This window comes from Chiloscyllium punctatum, chromosome 49 (genome assembly GCF_047496795.1).
Source record: "Chiloscyllium punctatum isolate Juve2018m chromosome 49, sChiPun1.3, whole genome shotgun sequence".
Taxonomy (NCBI): Eukaryota; Metazoa; Chordata; class Chondrichthyes; order Orectolobiformes; family Hemiscylliidae; genus Chiloscyllium; species Chiloscyllium punctatum.
Window position 1 is genome coordinate 27,812,196 of NC_092787.1, and position 21,464 is coordinate 27,833,659.

A 21,464-nucleotide genomic window follows, 5' to 3' on the forward strand; every position below is an offset into this window, starting at 1 on the left:
GAATCTCAAAATAAACAGAAAACGCTGTAAATTTCAGGTCCGGTGTCAGGCAAGAGGATAAAGATAGCATACAATTATAGAGATGTACAGCACGTAAACTCGTCCATGCCGACCAGGTATCCTAAATTAATCGAGTCCCATTTGGCCCGCATACCTCTAAACCCTTCCTCTTCATTTACTCATCCAGATTCCTTTTAAATTCCTCCACCTCTTCTGGCAGCTCGTTCCATACACACCACCACCCTCGGTGTGAAAAAAGGTTGTCCCTTAGGTCTCTCAAATGTTTCCCCTCTCACCGTAAACCTTGGCTTTTGGGCTCCCCTAGGCCACAGAAAAGATTTCAGCCTCCAACGCTCCAGGGAAAATAGCCCCAGCCTGTTCAGCCTCTCCCTTTAGCTCAAATCCTCCAATCCTGGCAACATCCTTGTAAATCTTTTCTGAACCCTCTCAAGTTCCACAACATCCTAAAGCAGGGAGACCAAAAGTGGCCTAACCAATGTTCTGTACAGCCGCACTATGACCTCCCAACTCCTGTACTCAATATTCTTGACCAATAAAGGAAAGCATTCTAAACACCTTTTTCATTATCCCATCTACTTGCGGCACCACTTTCAAGGAGCTATGAATCTGCACTCCAAGGCCTCTTAGTTCAGCAACATTCCAGAGGACCTTACCATTAAGCGTATAAGTCCTGAAAAATGTGTTGCTGGAAAAGCGCAGCAGGTCAGGCAGCATCCAAGGAGCAGGAATGCCCGAAACGTCAATTCTCCCACTCCTTGGGTGCTGCCTGACCTTCTGCACTTTTCCAGCAACACATTTTTCAGCTCTGATCTCCAGTCCTCACTTTCTCCTAGTGTATAAGCCCTGCTAAGATTTGCTTTTCCAAAATGCAGCACCTCACATTTATCTGAATTAAACTCCATCTGCCACTTCTCAGCCCCTTGGCCCATCTGATCAAGATCCCATTTGTAATCCGAGATAACCTTCTTCGCTGTCCACTACACCTCCAACTTTGGTGTCAATTGCAAACTTACTAACTATATCTCTTATGCTCACATCCAAATTATTCACATAAATGATTAAATATAGTGGACCCAGCACTGATCCTTGTGGCACTCCACCGGTCACAGGCCTCCAGTCTGAAACCAACCCTCCACCGTCACCCTCTGTCTTCTACCTTCTAGCCAGTTTTGTAATCAAACACCTAGTTCTCCATCTCAGCTGATGATGGTACAAGGGCTATTACAACCAGTAACATTAGACTATTCTTCAATTTTTAGCCTCTGATATCTTGTTAAACTTCAGTTTTTTCCCCAAACTTCCCAGATCTAAATTCCCTGATACCCATGAATCTCCTCAGAACTCACTCCTAGCTTTGGCATCCACATCTAGTTCACGCAGAACTGGAGGCAAAAGATGTGCCTGCAAGCCTGTTCAAATGTTGACTAGCACTCAGTGCAACTGGATTTAACAGGTAGCAAGCTTCATGAAGTTGCGATTGTGAGCTCTTAACCAGACCAGATGTATACTTTGTCTACAAGTCAGAAACTAAGAATACGGCAGTGAATAACTCTCCTGACATCATCTGCAAGCGACAATTCAGGACTGTGGTGGAACTCTCTTCACTTACCTGGGTCAGTGCATCTCCAAAACCATCCTGGTCAAGGTAATCATGTAAGTAGGGCTGCATCTAAGACTTTCACCATTCACTTCCTCCACCACTGACAAATTGCGAATGGTGCTGTGCTATCTACAAGATACACTGCAGCAACTTACCAAGCCTACTTCAATCTCAATTGCAACTAGCAAAACCGCATTCGCTACCATCTAGAAGGACAAGGACAGCAGATAGCATCGTGTACAAGTTTCCTTGAAAGCTACACAGCATACCGATAGCACCGCTCCTTCACTGTTGTTGGGTCCAAACTGGATTCTCCCTTCTGAGCTGCACTGTTGGTGCCTCTACACCAAATTGACTACATTGGTACAAGACGACGCTCAACATCATCTTAAGTTAATTAGGGATAGGAATAAATACTAACCTAGCCAAGAATGTGTTTTAAAACAAAACTAACAAAACACAGACGGGGCAAGAGGTTGAAAATGTTCCAGAACACAAAATATTTTATTTCCTTTCAACAATTTACAGTGTGCATCTTAAAACAAGAAAATAAACTTCTCAGCCAAGAGAAGAATCTGAATCTGAAATATTGTGCAGTCTATATGAGGGGGTTCAGAGGGTACTAAACTACATGGGATAGAGGTGCAGTAGAGTTAAAGACTATAAAGTGATATTGGGGGCAGAATCACATTATTTGAGGGCTTTGAGATCAGATTTCATTCCGTACAAAATTATTCCCAAATTACACTGCATTTCTGTGGCGGTTTCAAATGTTGCAGTTGGACAAAGCACCTTCAGAATACTGTTTGAAAGAGACAGGGTGCGGGGGGGAGATAATCTTTCAAGGGGGCCAAGCCCCTCCCAGCTCATCTGCACGTTCTCTTCTCCCATGTCCGTTGGATCTTCTCCCAGAATAAGAGAAAGATAGCATTGATATTGCACATGTTAATATTTATTCACACAGTCCTCCAGATATTTTAACGTATTAATGTACAACAGATGGGTCTGGCTATACAATACTCTTACAGCAGCCTTTTATATATATTATCTAAATACAAATCATCAGGGTCAATCTTCCAGCATTTCTCTGCCCTTAACCCAACCTAACCCCCCACCCCCCCTCCCAAAACAAACTTTTCTCATTTAAAATGGAACAGTTATAGAATTAAAGAATCACTTGGTGCTGAACGTCTTTGTGGATGTGCCAGGATCTGGTCGACACCAATTCCACCTTGCAACAGATGCTCTGATAGTTACAGTCACTTTTGGAGGGTGTGTTTTATTCTTAGATCACGTTGCATTGTAATTTATGTCATGTAGCTACAGCTGTTGTTAGACTGGATTTTATTATTTAATCAATAAACCAGGGATAAACAATTACATTTCCTTCAGATTTTAGTCCCTCAACTCACCCTCAGAAGAATTTGCAATTATTGGCATTTCTGGAGGGCAAGAACTATTTAAATGACACACCACTCCAGTTTAATAATTTGTAACTGCAAACATCACAGCACATCACTTGCACTGTCCCCAGAAGGGGTTGAAAATTCCATTCATTTCAGGATTCATTCTAAGACTTTCAGTTTAATGTTGGATATTTCCTTTGCCCGAACCTTCCTGGTCGAGAGCCGGACGTTCCTGCCGAGGGCTGCAAAGCAGAGGTCATAGCACCGATTAGTAAACGGGGAAACTGGGCAAGAAGCTGTCAGTGGTGAGGGGAGAAGAGACACAGTCAAGCACAACCTGGTCTCCAAACACACCCTGGACAGCTACAGTATAACGTTAGGGTATAGAGTCAGTGGATGCTCTAGCTGTAATCTTCCAGGAATCCTAAACATCTGGAAAAGTTCCAGAGGATTGGAAAATTGGCAATATTTAAAAAAGGAAGGTGACAAAACAGGTTACAGCTTAACATTTGTTATTAGGAAAACATTAGAGTCTGTTGTAAAGGATGTTTCAGCAGTGCATTTAGAAGTACGTAGTATGATCTAGCAGAGTCAGCATGGCATCATGAAGGGGAAATCATACCAGACAAATTTATTAGAATACGCTCAGGAGGTAACGAGTAGGATAGATAAAGGGGAAGCAGTGGATGTAATGCATTTGAATTTTCAGAAGGCGAATGATGAAATGCCAAATGATTGGTTAATTTAATAAGAGCTGAGTGTTGGAGATAATATAGGAGGTAGTATATTAAAATGGATAGAGCACTGACAAACTATAAAGGGTATTTCCAACCTGTAACTGGTGAGCATCACAGGGATCAGTGCTGGAACAACAATTATTTACAATATATATTAATGACTCAGATTAATAGACTGGAAGCAGACCCTAGCAGGGAAGACAGTAGAGCAAAAATGGCAGGAGTTTGTGGGTAAACTTGAGGACACTGTACAGAGGTTCATCCCCAAGAAGAGAAAGATTATCCAGGGAGGGATTAGACAGCCATGGCTGACAAAGGAAGTCAGGAAATCTATCAAAGAAAAAGAGAGATACTATAAAGTGGCCAAGAGCACTGGGAAATCAGAAGATTGGGAAGGCTACAAAAACAAACAGAGGATAACAAAGAGAGAAATAAGGAAGGAGAGGATCAAATATGAAGGTAGGCTAGCCAGTAATATTAGAAACGATAGTAAAAGTTTCTTTCAATACATAAGAAACAAACAACAGGCAAAAGTAGACATTGGGTCACTTCAAACTGATGCTAGAAGCCTAATGATGGGAGATAAAGAAATAGCAGGAGAACTTAATAAGTACTTTGCATCAGTCTTCACAGTGGAAGACATGAGTAATATCCCAACAATTAAAGGGAGTCAGGGGGCTGAGTTGAGTATGGTTGCCATTACAAAAGAGAAAGTGCTAGAAAAGCTAAAAGGTCTTAAAATTGATAAATCTCCTGGCCCCGATGGGCTACATCCTAGAGTTCTGAGGGAGGTGGCTGAGGAAATAGCGGAGGCGTTGGTAGAGATCTTTCAAAAGTCACTGGAGTCAGGGAAAGTCCCGGATGATTGGAAGATCGCTGTTGTAACCCCCTTGTTCAAGAAAGGATCAAGGCAAAAGATGGAAAATTATAGGCCAATTAGCCTAACCTCAGTTGTTGGTAAAATTCTAGAATCCATCATTAAGGATGAGGTTTCTAAATTCTTAGAAGAGCAGGGTTGGATTAGAACAAGTCAACATGGATTTAAGTAAGGGGAGGTCGTGCCTGACAAACCTGTTGGAGTTCTTTGAAGAGGTGACAAGGAGGTTAGACCAGGGAAACCCAGTGGATGTTATCTACCTAGACTTCAAAAGGGCCTTTGATAAGGTGCCACACGGGAGGCTGCTGAGCAAGCTGAGGACCCATGGTGTTCGAGGTGAGCTACTGGTATGGATTGAGAATTGGCTGTCTGACAGAAGGCAGAGAGTTGGGATAAAAGGTTCTTTTTCGGAATGGCAGCCGGTGACAAGCGGTGTCCTGCAGGGTTGAGTGTTGGGGCCCCAGATGTTCACATTATATATTAATGATCTGGATGAAGGGACTGGGGGCATTCTAGCGAAGTTTGCCGATGATACAAAGTTAGGTGGACAGGCAGGTAGTACTGAGGAAGTGGGGAGGCTGCAGAAGAATCTAAACAGTTTGGAAGAGTGGTCCAGGAAATGGCTGATGGAATTCAATGTGAGCAAATGCGAGGTCTTGCACTTTGGAAAAAAGAATACAAGCATGGACTACTTTCTAAACGGTGAGAAAATTCCTAAAGCCAAAGTACAGAGGGATCTAGGAGTGCTAGTTGAGGATTCTCTAAAGGTAAACATGCAGGTTGAGTCCGTGATTAAGAAAGTGAATGCAATGTTGTCAATTATCTCAAGAGGGTTTGAATATAAAAGCACTGTTGTGCTACTGAGACTTTATAAAGCTCTGGTTAGGCCCCATTTGGAGTACTGTGTCCAGTTTTGGTCCCCACACCTCAGGAAGGACATACTGGCACTGGAGCGTGTCCAGCAGAGATTCACACGGATGATCCCTGGAATGGTAGGTCTAACATATGAGGAACGGCTGAGGATCCTGGGATTGTATTCATTGGAGTTTAGAAGATTAAGGGGAGATCTAATAGAAACTTACAAGATAATACATGGCTTGGAGAGGGTGGACGCTAGGAAATTGTTTCCTTTAGGCGAGGAGACTAGGACCCGTGGACACAACTTTAAAATTAGAGGGGGTAAATTCAGAACAGAAATGCGGAGACATTTCTTCAGCCAGAGAGTGGTGGGCCTGTGGAATTCATTGCCGCAGAGTGCAGTGGAGGCCAGGACGCTAAATGTCTTCAAGGCAGAGATTGATAAATTCTTGATGTCACAAGGAATTAAGGGCTACGGGGAGAATGCGGGTAAGTGGAATTGAAATGCCCATCAGCCATGATTGAATGGCGGAGTGGACTCGATGGGCCGAATGGACTTACTTCTGCTCCTATATCTAAAAAAAAGATGAGGAAGGTGAATGTATTATCACCAAGTTTGCAGATGATATAAATAAAACAGATGGGAAAGCAAATGGTGAGAATAACAAAGAATCTGCAAACGAAAATAACAGGTTAACTAGTAGGCAAAATCTTTGCAGATGGAATATAATGTGGGGAAATGTGAGATTATGCATTTTGGTAGGACGAAGGACGAATAGAGGATCTGAATATTATTTAAATAGAGATAGGCTGCAGAAAACTACAGCAGTTGGACTTGGGAGTTCTCATCCTTGAATCATAAAAAGCTAGTATCTAATTTCATTAGGTAATTGGGAGGGTAAATGAAATACTGGTCTTTATTTCAAAGGGTAATGAAGTATAAAAGTCAGGAGCTATGAGGAAAATGTACAAAGCTTTAGTCAGACCACAGCTAGAATACTGTGAATGGCCTTGGTCCCCCTATCTGAGGAAAAGTGTACTGCCATTGGCAGTCCAGAGAAAGTTTGCGAGGCTGATACCAGGTATTGTGCAGGCGATGAAGAGAGTCTCTTATGAGGAAAGGTTGTGTATACTGGACCTGTAGGCCACAGCTGGAGTATTGTGTGCTGTTCTAGAATCCATATTATTGAAGGGATGTGATTGCACTAGAGAGAGGTGCAGAGGGGATTTCCCAGCATGCTGCTGGGACTGGAGGGTTTCAGTGATGAAGAGAGTTTAGACAGAATAGGGTTATTTTCCTCAGAGCAGAGGAGACTGAGGGGGGAACTGATTGTGATATAAAAGTGAGAGACATAGGGTATATGGCAAGAAACTTCTCTCCTTGGTAGAGGAACCAATGACTACGGCATGGGGCGGGGGGGGGGGGGGCACATTTAAGGTGAGGGGCAAGAGGAGTGGTGGAAATCTGGAACTCACCTGCAAGGGTGGGAGAGGCAAAAGAATTCTGAGTATTGAAGTAGTATTTGAATAGAAGGTAGGGGACAGGAGGTTTAGAGGCGATGTATGGAAAATGTTTTTCATCCAGAGGGTGATGAGAATCTGAAACACTGTGCCTGTAAGGTGTTAAGGGGCAGAAACCCTCATTACATTTAAGTATTTAGATATACATTTGTGATGCTAAGTCAGACAAGGCTATGGGCAAGTGCTGAAAATGGGAAGAGAAAGGGTTGTTTTTGACTAGCACAGACTCGTTGAGTCAAAGAGCCTTTTTCTGTGCTGTGGACTTCCATAACTCTATGTACTTTTTGAAATACAGAAGAATGAAGGGGGGCAACCTCACTGAATCCAAAATTCTTAGAGGACTTGACAGTAAGTGTTGAAAGAGTCTAGACCAAAGGACATAATGTCAGAATAAAGGGTCATAGATTTGAGAGAGATGAGGAATTTCTTGTCTCAGACGGTAGTGGATCTGAGGAAATCTTCATTGCAGAGAGCTGATAAAGGCTGGGTGATGGAAGTATATTTAAGGCTGAGATTTTTAATCAGTGAGGGAATCAAGGGGTATGGGGAGAAAGCAGGAAAGTGGAGTTGAGGAAGGATAGATCAGGCATGATTTTACTGAATGGGGGAGAAGACTCGGTGGGCAGATTGGCCCCCACTTCTGCTCCGATGTCTGCTGGCCCTCCTATCAAAGTCTCCCAAGGACACGGACAGCATGGGGTTGGATAGATTAAAGCTTCATGACTGTTCCGCAACATGTTTTGACATAATGTGATTGACATTTATCACAAGTTTGAAGAGAGTATTGCAAAGGAGAACTTTATTTTTAATTTAAAAGTGTGTACTTACTTGGGGGAACTGTGCAGGGTTGTAAAATTGAACGGCTCCTGATGCAGGGCCGCCATGCACAGGCTGAGCAGCAGTCTAGAAAAACAGACAAATGTTTACCAAAGTGGCCTCAATAATCTACCAGATATGCAGGGAAAGTAAACTTTTATAGTTGTACAGCACAGAAACAGACCCTTCGGTCCAACCAGTCCATGCCAACCATAATCCCAAATTAAACTAGTCCTACCTGCCTGCACTTGGCCCTCCAAGCATTTCTTATTCATGAACTTACCCCAATGCCTTTTTAAGTCAATGTTACCCACATCCACCGTTTCCCTCTGGAAGTTCAGTCTGCACACAAACTGCTGTTAAATTTTTTAAAAATTGCCCCTCACGTCATTTTTAAAAACCTTTCTCCTCTCACCTTAAAAATATGCCCCCCTTGTTTTGAAAACCCCCACCCTAGGGAAAAGACACCTGCCATTCACCTTATCTAGACCCAGCATGACTTTATAAGCCTTTTGTCTTTACATAGCACCTAACCTGAACTCAAGATGCCCGGAAGCACTTCAGAACATCCTTAGTTTAGTCTCCCAGCTGTGAATGTCCCAAGTGGGACGGCAGCAGTCTTTGCATTGACGGGCACACTGAAGGTGATGACATCATGAGTAATGTCAGAGATTGCAGCACTAGAAGTAGGCTAACATTCCCAATGAAAAACTGTAGGAGTACAGCACTGTCAGAGCTGCAGGCTTGTGAATGAGCTGTTCCCGAAAGAGAGGCGCCCTCTCTGCCCTTTCAGGTGGGCTGAACAGATTCCATAGACGTTATTCCCAAGGGGAACTGAGGCAGTTCTCCCTAGCATCCTGACCAAAGTTGATACCACAATCGACATGGGTAAATCAGAAAACCTGGCCACTATTCGTGCCGCTGAATATGGGATTTTACAGTGTATAAATCAGCTCTCACATTTTTCCAATTCAACCCAGTAACTACACTTGAGTACTTCACCAACTGTGAAACAAATTGGGATACTGTTCTAGCTAAAGGCACCATAAGAACACCAGTTTATTTCAGAGACAGACAAAACTATAGGATCAGCAAATTTTCCCTGATGACATGGCCCGTTTAGCACACAAGCAGTTTAGAAGGTACAGGCTGCACAAGCTCTCTGTCTCTTTCTGGATGGTTAGCTGATCACTGTCACTGTCCTAGTGCCTTATCCCCAGTTCAAGGCAGGATGATTCATGACAGAGTGGGTCTTAGCGTTAATTATTTCTATACCTTCCCTAGCTGTCTAGGCTGGTGCACTGAAGAACATTCACTGTGGTGAGGTGAAGCTAGCCTGGGTTTGTGTACCTCCCAATAAGCAGACAGGTCAACTCCAGAACAGGTGAGGAGACAGTTGGAGAGAGAAAAACAAGAGGAAAAAGACTGCTTCAAACTTAAACAAACATTGTCTTTTATTAAGATCATTCATTCAACAGGAAACAGAGGTAGCAGATCAGAATAATTTAGGACTGAGAGGAGGAGGAAGACCTTAACTCAGATAGTGGTGAATCTTGAGAATTCTCTATCACAAAGGGAGCTCAGTCTTTAAGTGAGATAGAAATTGATAGATTTTTAATTACTAATGATATCAAGGGATATGGGACAGCAGAGGAAAATGGCACTGAGGTAGATTAGATTAGATTACTTGCAGTGTGGAAACAGGTCCTTCGGCCCAACAAGTCCACACCGACCCGACAAAGCGCGCCCATTCCCCTACATTTACCCCTTCACCTAACACTATGGGCAATTTAGCATGGCAAATTCACCTAACCTGCACATTTTTGGACTGTGGGAGGAAACCGGAGCACCCAGAGGAAACCCACGCAGACACAGGGAGAATGTGCAAACTCCACACAGTCAGTCGCCTGAGGCGGGAATTGAACCCGGGTCTCTGGCACTGTGAGGCAGCAGTGCTAACCACTGTGCTACCGTGCCACCCAATTCTTCTGCCATTTCTTTGTTCCCTGTAATATCTTCCCCTGTTTCTGTCTTCAAGGGCCCAATTTTAGTCTTAACAATTTTTTTGCCTGTGATCAGCTGTGATCTAGAATAACAGGGCTGCCTGAAGGGGTGAATGTCCTGTCTCTGACTGCATAGAAGTGAAGGTTAAGACAGCTGGACACTCAGAGGAAGGAGTCACCTTTAGCATTGATACAATTGGCAATGTGGTTTAGCAATGGTGTAGTTTACCTCTCCATGTTGCAAACTGTCAGGCTCGGATGGTGAAGAATCAGCATTTGGTATCGGATTAAATATCTGGAAAAGGAGAACCAACACAAGATATTTGATATAAACTGAGTTTCTGCATTTTGCTCAATCAAACTCATTTTGATATGTTTGTTTTACACTTTCATTGTATCACAGGAAAAACGAGCACTTGGGGCCCATCCCTCATTGCTGGACAATTTCAGAGGGCATTAAAGACTTTGCTGTGGGACTGGAGTCAGACCTAGGCCAGACCAAGTAATGATGGCAGACTTCCTTCTCTAAAGGACATCAGCGAATGAGGTGGGTTTTCAATTTCAGATTTATTGTGTTACATTTAAATTCCAACAGCTGCCATGGTGGGATTTGAATTCCTGTCCCAACAATATCAGTCTAGGTCTCTGGGTTACTTGGTCAGTGACATTACCGCTACTCCACTATCACCCTGCCACTTTAATTAAAACGGGCTTTTTTTCTAAAACTATTATGAACAATGCGCTTGTAAAACGTTTCAATTATTATTTGTTTGTAAAAATCTTTGAAATGTTGATTAAACGCACTTGTGTCATGTTTCTCACGATTACGGACACTTGAGCAACATCATAGCCAATCACTTCTTAAGATATTACATCATTTTAAAAATGGATCTTGTTACTGAGATTGTCAACCTACTCTGATAGATGTGAGGAAGATCAAAATTCTGACCTGTTGACATAAAGGTTGGGGCAACACGGTGGCTCAGTGGTTAGCACTGCTGCTTCACAGTGCCAGGTACCTGCACGACTGTGTGGAGTTTGCAAATTCTACCAGTGTCTGCGTGAGTTTTCTCTGGTGCTCCAGGTTCCTCCCACGGTCCAAAGATGTGTGGGTTAGGCGGATTAGCCATGGGAAATGCAGGGTTACTGGGACAGGGTAGGAGGGTGGGTCTGTGTGGGTGCTCTTCGGAGGGTCGATGGACTTGATGGGTCAAATGGCCTGTTTCCACACTGTAGGGATTCTAATTCCAGAACAATGTTACTGATAATTTCAAGTCTGAATTCAGGAAAAATTCCTTTCCCCAGAGCGTGGGGAAATAAGGATCAATTGTACCAATACACTTAATGAGGTAGTTGGATAACAAGGAGGAAATTAACAGAGGGATTTGCTATTTGGGTGAGATGAAGATGGGGTGTGAGGGGGCTTATGAGGGCCATAAAGACCAGCTCAAAGAGGTGACCCAGTGTTGGGCTACTCTGGGTCAAAAAGGTCTACATTCCAGTCCTAACATGTTTGAACAGGTTGATTCAAAATATGCAGGCAGGTTGCACTAAATGGCCTGTTTCTGGCTATTTAACAAGAGACTATAGAACATAAGCCTGGTACCTGGGGCTGTGCAGTTGCCTCAAGATTTGCCTGTTCCACAGGCTGAGAGATCTCTGCTGGGTTTCCTTCAGGAGGTTGAGATCCCTCACCTGCAAACCACAAACACGAAAACTTTGGTATGTCTTCAAAACAAAGTAAAATCCCAAGAATAACAGAAAAATCAGCCAAAAGGGTGGTACTAAAACAACTTTAATCACTCAAAAAGATACTAATGATACAAAAGACTGACAAGTCCCCCGGATCCGATAGACCTTGATCTGCAAAGAAGTTGTCACAGAGATGGTTACTGCATTGGTTGTAATCTTCTAAAGTTTTCTAGATTCTGAAAAGATCCCAATGGGTAGGAAAATCACCAACATAACATCTCTGAAGTTCAGAGAAGGTTTACTCGATTAAGTCCTGGGATGAGGAAAAGTTACACCTTCATTCAGTGGATTTAAGAATAAAAAGAGATGACCATTTTGAAACTACAAAAGATCTTGAGGTGACTTGATGGGTTCTATGCTGAAAGAACATCTCTTCTTTGGAAATATTTAAAATGGGGGTGGGAGAGGTGGGACAGAGTTAAAATAAAACAAAGAATGCAGATGCTGGAAATCAGAAACAAAAACAGAAATTGCTGGAGAAACTCAGCAGGTCTGGCAGCAAATGTGAACAGAGAAACAAAGTTAACATTATTAGGCTCCTGAGTTTTGTTCTGAACTTTAAAACAAAGTTTAAAATGAAGGGCTCTTCCATTAAAGATGGCAAGAGTGTTAAACTCTCTTGCTTAGAATGGTGGAGGCCGAATCAATGAATTTTCAAGATAGAAGTAGATGGACACTCGACTCGCAAGAATTGTACAGAAATGTGGAACTGAGGTTACAATTAGATCAACTGTGATCTTATTGTATAGTAGAACAAGCTTGAAGGGCCAAATGGCCTACTCCTGCTCTGCATATAAACAGTGACTGCCTGATTCAGTAAATAGCATTGTGACCTCCAAGTCAGAAAGCAGCAGTATTAAGTTCCATATACCAAGACTTCAGCCTATTATCAAGATGACTACCACTGCAGACACATTTCATGTCCAAGATCTTGTTCTTGACTCACCATTCCCAAATGCTCTCATTCCCCCCTCAGTTTCCAAGGATGCTTAGGATCAGTCAGTGGGTGATACACTCTCCCTTCAGAGTGAGAAGATCATGCATTCAAGTCCTGCTCCATGGCTTTGACAATGACTAGGTAGACACTGTCTTTCAGGCACAATAATAAACCGATGCCTTGATGACCTTCACTTGTACAGGCAAAAGGTTTTGTGGGGTTACCCCAAAGGTAAGGGAGGTTCCCTGATGACCCTGCCATTATTAATCCTTGTTCTGGCTGTTGCATCTCCCACATTAAAACAGTAACTTCACTGGAAAACAAAATACTTCAAGGCTACTGACAGGAATTACAGAAATAAGAGTCTGTCTTTATCAGGGACTCGCTATCACTGGACAGCATGAGGACTCAAAGGCAAAAACAGAAACAATATTTTATAATGCTGGCAGACTGATACACATACAACCAGCTGGAACAGCAAGATAACTTACCTGGCATCGGCACAAAGAGGTTGGTAGGGATTGGCATTGGTGCCAAGGGGGCAAACAGGTCCACTGGGGGCATCAGAACTCCACCAGGCCGTGATCCACTGGGATTCAGGACATCCACATATCGACCTTTTGTGCCTGAGAAAGATTGTGCAGGCATGTGAGTGTGAGAGTTCATGTATGCACATGTATGACAGTGTGCACGAGAGAACAAGCACAAGCGTGTGCATGTGCGCACATTTGGGGAGTGTGCATGCATACAAGAGACAATGCACACGCGTGAGTATGAGTTAGAGTGTGTTTGTACACAAGAGTGCGAGTGTGCATGTATAAGTCAGAATGTGTATGAATGAGTGTGTGCAGTATGTGTGTATGTGAGAATGTGAGCATGTATATGTGTGTGTATACGTGTGTGTAATAGTGTGTGCAGACGTTTGTGAGAATGAGTGTGCGGGAAGGGGAGAAGATGTAGTCCATCTATTAAAGAGGATTCATATGATGCATTTTTCAATGAGACAGATTTAAAATATCTTGTAATTTAGCAACCAGAGGAACAGACAGATTTAGAAATGCAGAAATAACTATAGGTCCGTCTTTTTTAATACAAATTTACGCGGTTGACAAATTGTGGACATTGTTTTTATAGCATGAACTTTTAAAGTCTTTATTGGTTAAAATGTCAATCCGGCCCCATTAGGGCCAGTGTGCGATTTTCTCATAACACGGATTGCACAACAACAGATCTATTGTGTTACAGCAGAACTGACCATTGGCCAAAGGCTCCTTCAGCTTGACAGGGGAAAATGACGCTTCAGGCTTCAAACCCTAATCAGAGCCAAACTAGATCACCTTAATCTCTCTCCAGGGCAATTAGCGATGGAGCCACATCAGACGAGAAAAAGTTAAAATCCATGTTCAGTTCTGGACACCACATCTCAGGAAGGAGACCATGTGATGTGACAGATTCACCAGAATGATATTGGGCGGGGAAGAAAAGAACAAACCAAAAGCACAACACATAAACAGGCCCTTTGGCCCACCAAGTCTGTACCAAAACATAAAGCCTTTCTCAATTAAAAACCCTCTGCCTCTGTATGGTCCATATCTCTTTACTCACGCATCTGTTGCTACTGCATATGATTCTACCACCTCTCTGGCAGCATATTCCAGGCACTTAACACTCTCTGCAAAAGAAATTGCCTCTTACATCATCTTTAAACCTTCCTCCTTTTACCTTAAATCTTAAGAATGAGCTAAATTATAAGGACAGATGTGCATTCCCTTCAGTCTAGCAGATTGAAAAAGTGATCTAATTGACACGTTTAAGACAATTAAAAGGGTTGATAAAGACAACAATTTTCTCTTTATTTTGGGTGGGGGCAGATTCTTAAATTCAAATTATAATTCAAAAGTTTCCTGATGCTGCCTGACCTACTGTGCTTTTCCAGCACCACACCCATGACACAGATTCTTGAAATCCAAGCAGAGTCTAGTCACGCAAAGGCAAATTGAAATCTGGTACCCTCTTCCCTAATAAGAACCCACAGATGGGCGTAAAGTAAAGGGGGAAAGTAAGGGTGGTAAGTGCTTGGAATGAGCTATCGGGGGAGGTGGTTGAAGTAGATTCAATCACAATATTTAAGAGGCATCTTGACAGAGACATGAATAGGCAGGGAAGAGGAGGATATGGACTATGGAGAGGCAAAAGGCTTTTAGTTTTTGTTGGTGTGGGTATGAAGTGTAACAGAACCAAATCAAATGTAGGAAGCCAATTTAGGGATCAGCAATCATTTAATGGAATAGCACAAGAGGCTCAAGGGCAGAATTACTTCATTTTCCCCGATGCGCGCACGCGACACACACACACACACACACACAGTGTGGGAGGAAATTTCTTGCTTTGAACAGAACAGTAAAAATGCGCTAAAGGATATTTTAAAATGGCAGAACAGTTCCCCTGCTACTGCCCTGGCCAATGTGCAAGTCCCAGGCAACATTAGTTGAACAGAATCATACTGCACAGTAACAGATCATTCTGTCCAACTAGTCCACGATGACAATGTTCCCAAACTAGATTTGTCCCATTTGCCTGCATTTGGCTCATATCCCTCCAAACCTTTCCTACTCATGTACTTATTCAAATGTCTTTAAGTGTTGTAATAGTACCTGCATCTACCACTTCTGCTGGAAGTTCAGTTGACACATGAACCACTGTGTAAAACAAGTTGCTCCTCATGTTCTTTTTAAAACTTTCTCCTTTCACCTTAAAAATATGCCCCCTAGTTTTGAACTCCCCCACCCTAGGGAAAAGACCTTCGTTATTCACCTCAACTAAGCCAGTCATGATTTTATAAACTTCTATAAGGTCACCCTTCAATCTCCAACACTTCAGTGACAAATATTCCAGCCTATCTAGCCTCTCTTATAACTCCATTTCCTGGCAACTTCCTTGTAAATCTTTTCTGAATCCTCTCCAATTTAATAATATTCCTCCTATAACAGGGTGACCAGAATGTACAACCTCGACATAACATCCCAACTCCTATATTCAAAGGGGGCAGGTGTGCTAAATTCCTTAACCACAATGTCTATATGATGCAAATTTCAAAGAATTATGTAGGTGAACCCACTAGGTCTCTCTGTTTGATAACACTACCCAGGCTCTTCCATTAACGATTTCAGTCCTGCTCTTGGTTGTTTTACAAAAAATTCAATACCTTGCATTTATTCTAATTAAATTCCATCTGCCACTCGTCAGCCCATTGATCCAACTGATCAAGATCTCTTTGTAATCGGAGATAACCTTTTTCACTGTCCATTCAACGGCCAATTTTGGTGGCATAGACAAACTTACCAACCATGCTCCTGTTTTCTCATCCAAATTGTTTATATCAGTGACAAACAAAAATGGACCCAGTAACGATCCCTGTGGAACACAGTTGGTTATAGGCCTCCAGTCCGAAAAACAACTCTCCACTACCACAATGTCTCCTCCTGTCAAGCCAATTTTTGTATACAATTGGCAAGCTCACCCTGAATCCCAGGTAATCTAACTTTACTAAGCAGTCTACCATGTGGAACCTTGTCAAAGGCTTTATTAAAGCCCATGTAAACAACATATATCACTCTGCCCTCATCAATCTATTCCCTTCCTTCATGTAGGACTTTGTTGTGTGCAGTTGAGCTGCCATACTTGCTGTATTACAACACTGACTGATAAAGTGCACTGCATTATGAGGTGCCAATAAACTCTATTGAAGCAGGAGTTCCTTTTTTCTACACTTTGTGCAGAAACAACAGAGACCACTGCCTTACAGTTCAAAAGACAGAGGGAGAGAAACAAGAGGCGGCAGTGGGATATACACAGACAAAACCTCACCTGCTTTCATGGAGAACCTGTTCCGAGGTGGAGGGCCACCTGAGGGTGCTGGTGCGGCTGAAGGAGTGGAACTTGAGGCAGGTGTAGGGGCTGTCACTGGGAAACTTGGCGGAGGAGGAAGAGGCTTGCTCTGTAATGACACAAGCAATATTACTCTCACACATGGCAGTGGTTCACTCCAGCTTTGCATTGGGACTCTGGATAGGAATTCCTTTCTGCACTGTACCAAACTGTATATTGAACCTCAATATACAGCCTCAGGCGACTGACTGTGTGGAGTTTGCACGTTCTCCCCGTGTCTGCGTGGGTTTCCTCCGGGTGCTCCGGTTTCCTCCCACAGTCCAAAGATGTGCAGGTTAGGTGAATTGGCCACGCTAAATTGCCCATAGTGTTAGGTAAGGGGTAAATGTCAGGGTATGGGTGGGTTGCGCTTTGGCGGGTCAGTGTGGACTTGTTGGGCCGAAGGGCCTGTTTCCACTCTGTAAGTAATCTAATCTAATCTCTAGATATCCTTTCCCCCTTTCCCCAAACCCCACCCAATTCCAGTGAATTAAAAATCAAGCAGCTTTCAGACTTGCACCCCCTTCTAATAAGCCCAATAGGTCATGAAACTATGTGTGCATTCCCCCATCAGATGGCCAAACCAATACTCCAGCATTATTGTAGTATCAGTCCAACAACCTGTCACAATCCCACTCTTCCCAGATTTTCACCACAGTCCCAGTTTCCTTATTACCATCACACCCCGTCCCCACACTCCATCACATCATTCTCTCCCTTCCCCCATCCCTGTCAAAAATACACACACATCTCTTGCGCTTTCTTTCCAGTTATGGTTCCATCAGGGGGTGATTACCCCAAGGTATTCTAATCTCCAGTCAGTCTGAAGAATAATTGTGGTAGAATATCAAACCAGAGTTTGGGGGGGGAAACATCACAGCCTAATCCCACCCTCTGCTGCTCATACCCTATGATGATAGTAACCAGGAGCTAAACCTTGCCAATTTTCCTTCTCTGTAATCCAGAAAATGGAAGGAAACCTGCCATCTTTATTTGATTGTCTCCTAACTGTCTTCTGAGGTGGTCAGTTTGTATCAGACCTGCATTCTGCTAGATGGCAATTCCCCACCACCTTCTCAGGGCAATTAAGAACTGCCTATTAATTCATGGCTATCTTGTGACTGGTGGACCTTGAGAACAGAATTAACAGACAGGAAGGTGGAGCACATCTGGACTTGGTACTTACCTCCTCCTCAGGTTCATTCAGATTCACCCATCGTTGCTTCTTCTCATCCCACACAATCTGTGCACAAAAGACGAGGCAAAGAGTTCAGAACATTCCCCCCTCGGGAACACTGACTTTCACTGGGGCACTACCAGCCCACTAAGCTAACTGACCCATTAGACCAGAAGGCATAGGAGCAGAAATAAGGCCATTCAGTCCATCAAGTCTGCTCTGCCACTCGGTCATGGCTGATAAGTTTCTCAACCCCATTCTCCCACTTTCTCCGCAATAACCCTTGATACTCAAGAACCTATCTATTTTGATCTTAAATATACTCAATGACCTGGCCTCCACAGCCTTCTGTGGCAATGAATTCCATCGATTTACCACACTCTGGCTGAAAATGTTCTCCTTATCTCCGTTCTAAATGGTCTTCCCTTTACTCTAAGGCTGTGCCCTCGGGTCCTCGTCTCTCCTACCAATGGAAACATCTTCCCAACAGCTGAGTCCAAGCCATTCAGTGTTCTGTAAAGTTTAATTGGATCCCTCCTCAACCTTTTAAACTCCATCGAGTATAGACCCAGAGTCCTCTAACATTCTCAATGATACTGGCAATGGAAACCCACTAACATACCACTTGAGCAAACTAGCCTGTTCACAAGAAGAATATTTCCTGATTACAAAAAGCAAGCAGGCCACAATGAATGGGGATGAGTATGACTGGAAGTAGGGAAGAATTGTTGGATAAGGTCCAGGATATGAGCAACCTGACTGCTCAGCACGAGGGGCAGCATGATTCCATAGGCCAGAAACAGCAAGAGAAGTTATGCACTGTCCTGAATTTATTGCTGCAGTTTACAAGAAACTTAACAAACCAATCCTGACTTTCATCTCCTTGAAGTAGGTTCATGACTGAACTTTGCTGTCAGACTGTTCCCAGAGATTAAAGGGACTTGGGGCCTGTCAGCTTACATTGGACCAAAGCTAATGGCTGGAGTTGCTATATGTAATAAACCTGGAGGGAGCCTGTAATTACAAAAACCCAGAGGGAGTCAACACTCAGCCTCATCTCAATTACAGAGATGTTGCTTCAATGTGCATGAAACATGGATACTTAGATATGACCTGTGACTGGTGGGACACAGATCTCCTGCCCCTCTAACCTCCTCCCAACAAACACCATCCCCAGTGACTCACCGATTTATTTTTGTCATCTGGTAAATGGGCTTCAGTCTTCTTGCTGGGCCGCAGCCAGCTCAACCAACCACCCTGTAAAACAAAAAGAAACCTCTTGGTACCATACCTGGGGAGTGGGACAAATATAGAAGGATCTTCATCTGTCCCTGTCCTGGGAGTGTTTGATAAGGATAGCGTAGAGAGGGCTTTACTCCAATCTTGTGTTGTACCTTACGAGGAACATTGGATTGGAAAATCCCAGGACATCTGGCTGGCAGTTTCCTCACCAATATCAAACTCAATTCAACATCATCCCCCAACTATACAAAGCCTACCAACTCAGTACCACCCTCTTGACCTGTCCCATCATCTTTCCCATCTATCTACTCCAGCTTCCTCTCTGATCTATCACCTTCTCCCTCACCTTCATGCACCTATTGCATTCTCAGTTATCTTGCCACCAGCCCCACCAGCACCCCCCCTTCCGCACCCCCATTTATCTCTCAGCACACCCCCCAGCCCACAAGCCTCATTCCTGATGAAGGGCTTTTGCCCGAAACGTCGATTCTCCTGCTCCTTGGATGCTGCCAGCAACACACACACTATTCTGATCTCCAGCATCTGCAGTCCTCACTTTCTCCTACCAGTAAGTAGCAGTAGTTGACCAGTGAGTACTGCAGATCCATGGATACAATCATCCTCATATACCCACCTGGATTTGGAATGTGATCACCTTCCACTGCTCTAGGAAGCAGAGCATTTCATAGTGGTTGGTGATCATTCAGCCCAATGTGTCTGTGCCATCCATTTAGCTCTCTCGTTAATGTCACTCACTATCCGTATTCTTTCCTAATAGCTCAAGAAATGTGAAGCCTATCAGTATATATGTAATTCCCTTTGAAAGGGGATCTGAATGACAGGGAATACACTGCAGATCACCGTAACAATGAAAACAATTCTCACCTGACCCCAGCTTCTTTCACAATTGCTTACATCCCTTCAGTTACAGGCTCATCTACGACTGCAAAGTTTTTCCTTATTTACTTAATCAAAAGCCTTCATAATTTTCAGCACTTATATCCCATGTTTTATTGCCCATCTCCACTCCAGTGCTAATATTCTGTGATTTGCCCAAATATTACAGGACAGCAGTGGTTCAAGGTGCGAGCCTAAGCATCATAGCTGCAGGATAATGGGTGATAAATGCTAGTGTCACAGGGAGGATGAGGGGGCACACAGAGACAGGCGGCGAGAGAGAGAAATATAGGGGGGAGGGGGGGGCGGAGAGAGAGAGAGAGAGAGAGAGAGAGAGAGAGAGAGAGAGAGAGAGAGAGAGAGAGAGAGAGAGGAGAGGGAGAGGGAGAGAGGGAGAGAGAGAGGAGAGAGAGGAGGGGGGGAGGGGGGGGGGGGGGGGGGGGGGGGGGGGGGGTGGGGGGGGGGGGGGGGGGGGGGGGGGGTGGGGGGGGGGGGGGGGGGGGGGGGGGGGGGGGGGGGGGGGGGGGGGGGGGGGGGGTGGGGGGGGGGGGGGGGGGGGGGGGGGGGGGGGGGGGGGGGGGGGTGGGGGGGGGGGGGGGGGGGGTGGGGGGCTGTGTTGGCAATGGTCTCTGATGGAGGTGGGAGCGTTGACTGGTTAGCTGCAGAGGGATGCCTCTCTCGGCCCATGCTGTGGACAGATGACTCAGAGGTAGTTCGCGAGCGTCTCCCATAGGGCTGAAACAGAGGATTCTAACATGAACCATCGCAGACAAGTACAGTTTGAGCCCTTGTTGCAATTCCTCCAAACTGAAACACCCCCCCCCCCCCCCTCTCATTCGCCAATCAAATACCAGCAACCCACTCTGTAAGATGGCATAAACCGGGTGTACCAGTGACTGGCAAACACCTCAGGAGCAGCAATACTGCACTCTGGGTTGCAAGGCCAAAGGAAATGCTTGCGCTGATGTGTCTCAGCATATCTTAAAGATTCCACTGAATGTAATGATAATGATCTGCTTCCCCAACACCACAGAACCTTCAAAGTCCCAACCAAATCTAATCTCAAGACCAGTTGAAAATCTCTAGACTGAGACTGATAGAATTTTATTGGGTAAGAGAAGTTAACCAAAGTTAAATGGAGTTGAGATCCAGATCAGCCAAAATCAAACTGTATGGCAGAACAGATTCAAGGTGTCAAATGGCCTCTCTCTATTTGTATGAAATATAAGTAACTACCTAAATAACCCACAACCCAGTCATGAGCAGCTTCCCTTTCAGTTAGGGGGGGGGGGGGGGGGGGGGGGGCGGGGGGGAGTTAGGGAGAAGTGATTTTCAGCCTATTTTTGCTAAAGCCCTCATCATGGCAGATTTCACAATGGAGGGAATATCTGCAGCATGTCACTAAGTAACACATCCAAGGATGGAGAGAAGTGATAGGGGTAACAATTCCAAAGCTTTTCCTCCTAGCCCTAAATAAAACTGAGGAGCAAACACCCACATATACTTTGATCCAGTCTACTGACGAGCAGTCTGCAAAAGCTCACATTTTCCCCTCAACGAGGGGAGACACAACTGGGGAAGTTCAGGTTTTGCTGTACACCGCCTCCAGCCCCTTACCTGCAGGAAACGCGCAACAACAAGATGCAAACCCACTCTGCGATCCAACACCCGTGCAAAGATTGTTAGCAAGTGG

The 21,464-nt window shown here is 44.2% G+C and overlaps 1 protein-coding gene across 1 annotated transcript in view; it reads right to left on the reverse strand.

Moving 5' to 3' along the window:
- Window positions 1–2,097: 2,097 nt before the first annotated feature.
- The window catches only part of sec16a (SEC16 homolog A, endoplasmic reticulum export factor), a 73,195-nt gene continuing 53,828 nt past the window's right edge, over window positions 2,098–21,464 (reverse strand). The window contains exons 23-31 of the mRNA XM_072566040.1: window positions 20,344–20,506; window positions 18,818–18,918; window positions 17,642–17,698; window positions 16,396–16,525; window positions 13,020–13,154; window positions 11,446–11,534; window positions 10,069–10,134; window positions 7,849–7,923; window positions 2,098–3,269 (exon numbers count right to left, since the gene is read on the reverse strand). Of these exons, the coding sequence (XP_072422141.1) occupies window positions 3,201–3,269; window positions 7,849–7,923; window positions 10,069–10,134; window positions 11,446–11,534; window positions 13,020–13,154; window positions 16,396–16,525; window positions 17,642–17,698; window positions 18,818–18,918; window positions 20,344–20,506 (885 nt within the window). The 3' untranslated portion in view covers window positions 2,098–3,200. The remainder of the gene's footprint in view (window positions 3,270–7,848; window positions 7,924–10,068; window positions 10,135–11,445; window positions 11,535–13,019; window positions 13,155–16,395; window positions 16,526–17,641; window positions 17,699–18,817; window positions 18,919–20,343; window positions 20,507–21,464) is intronic.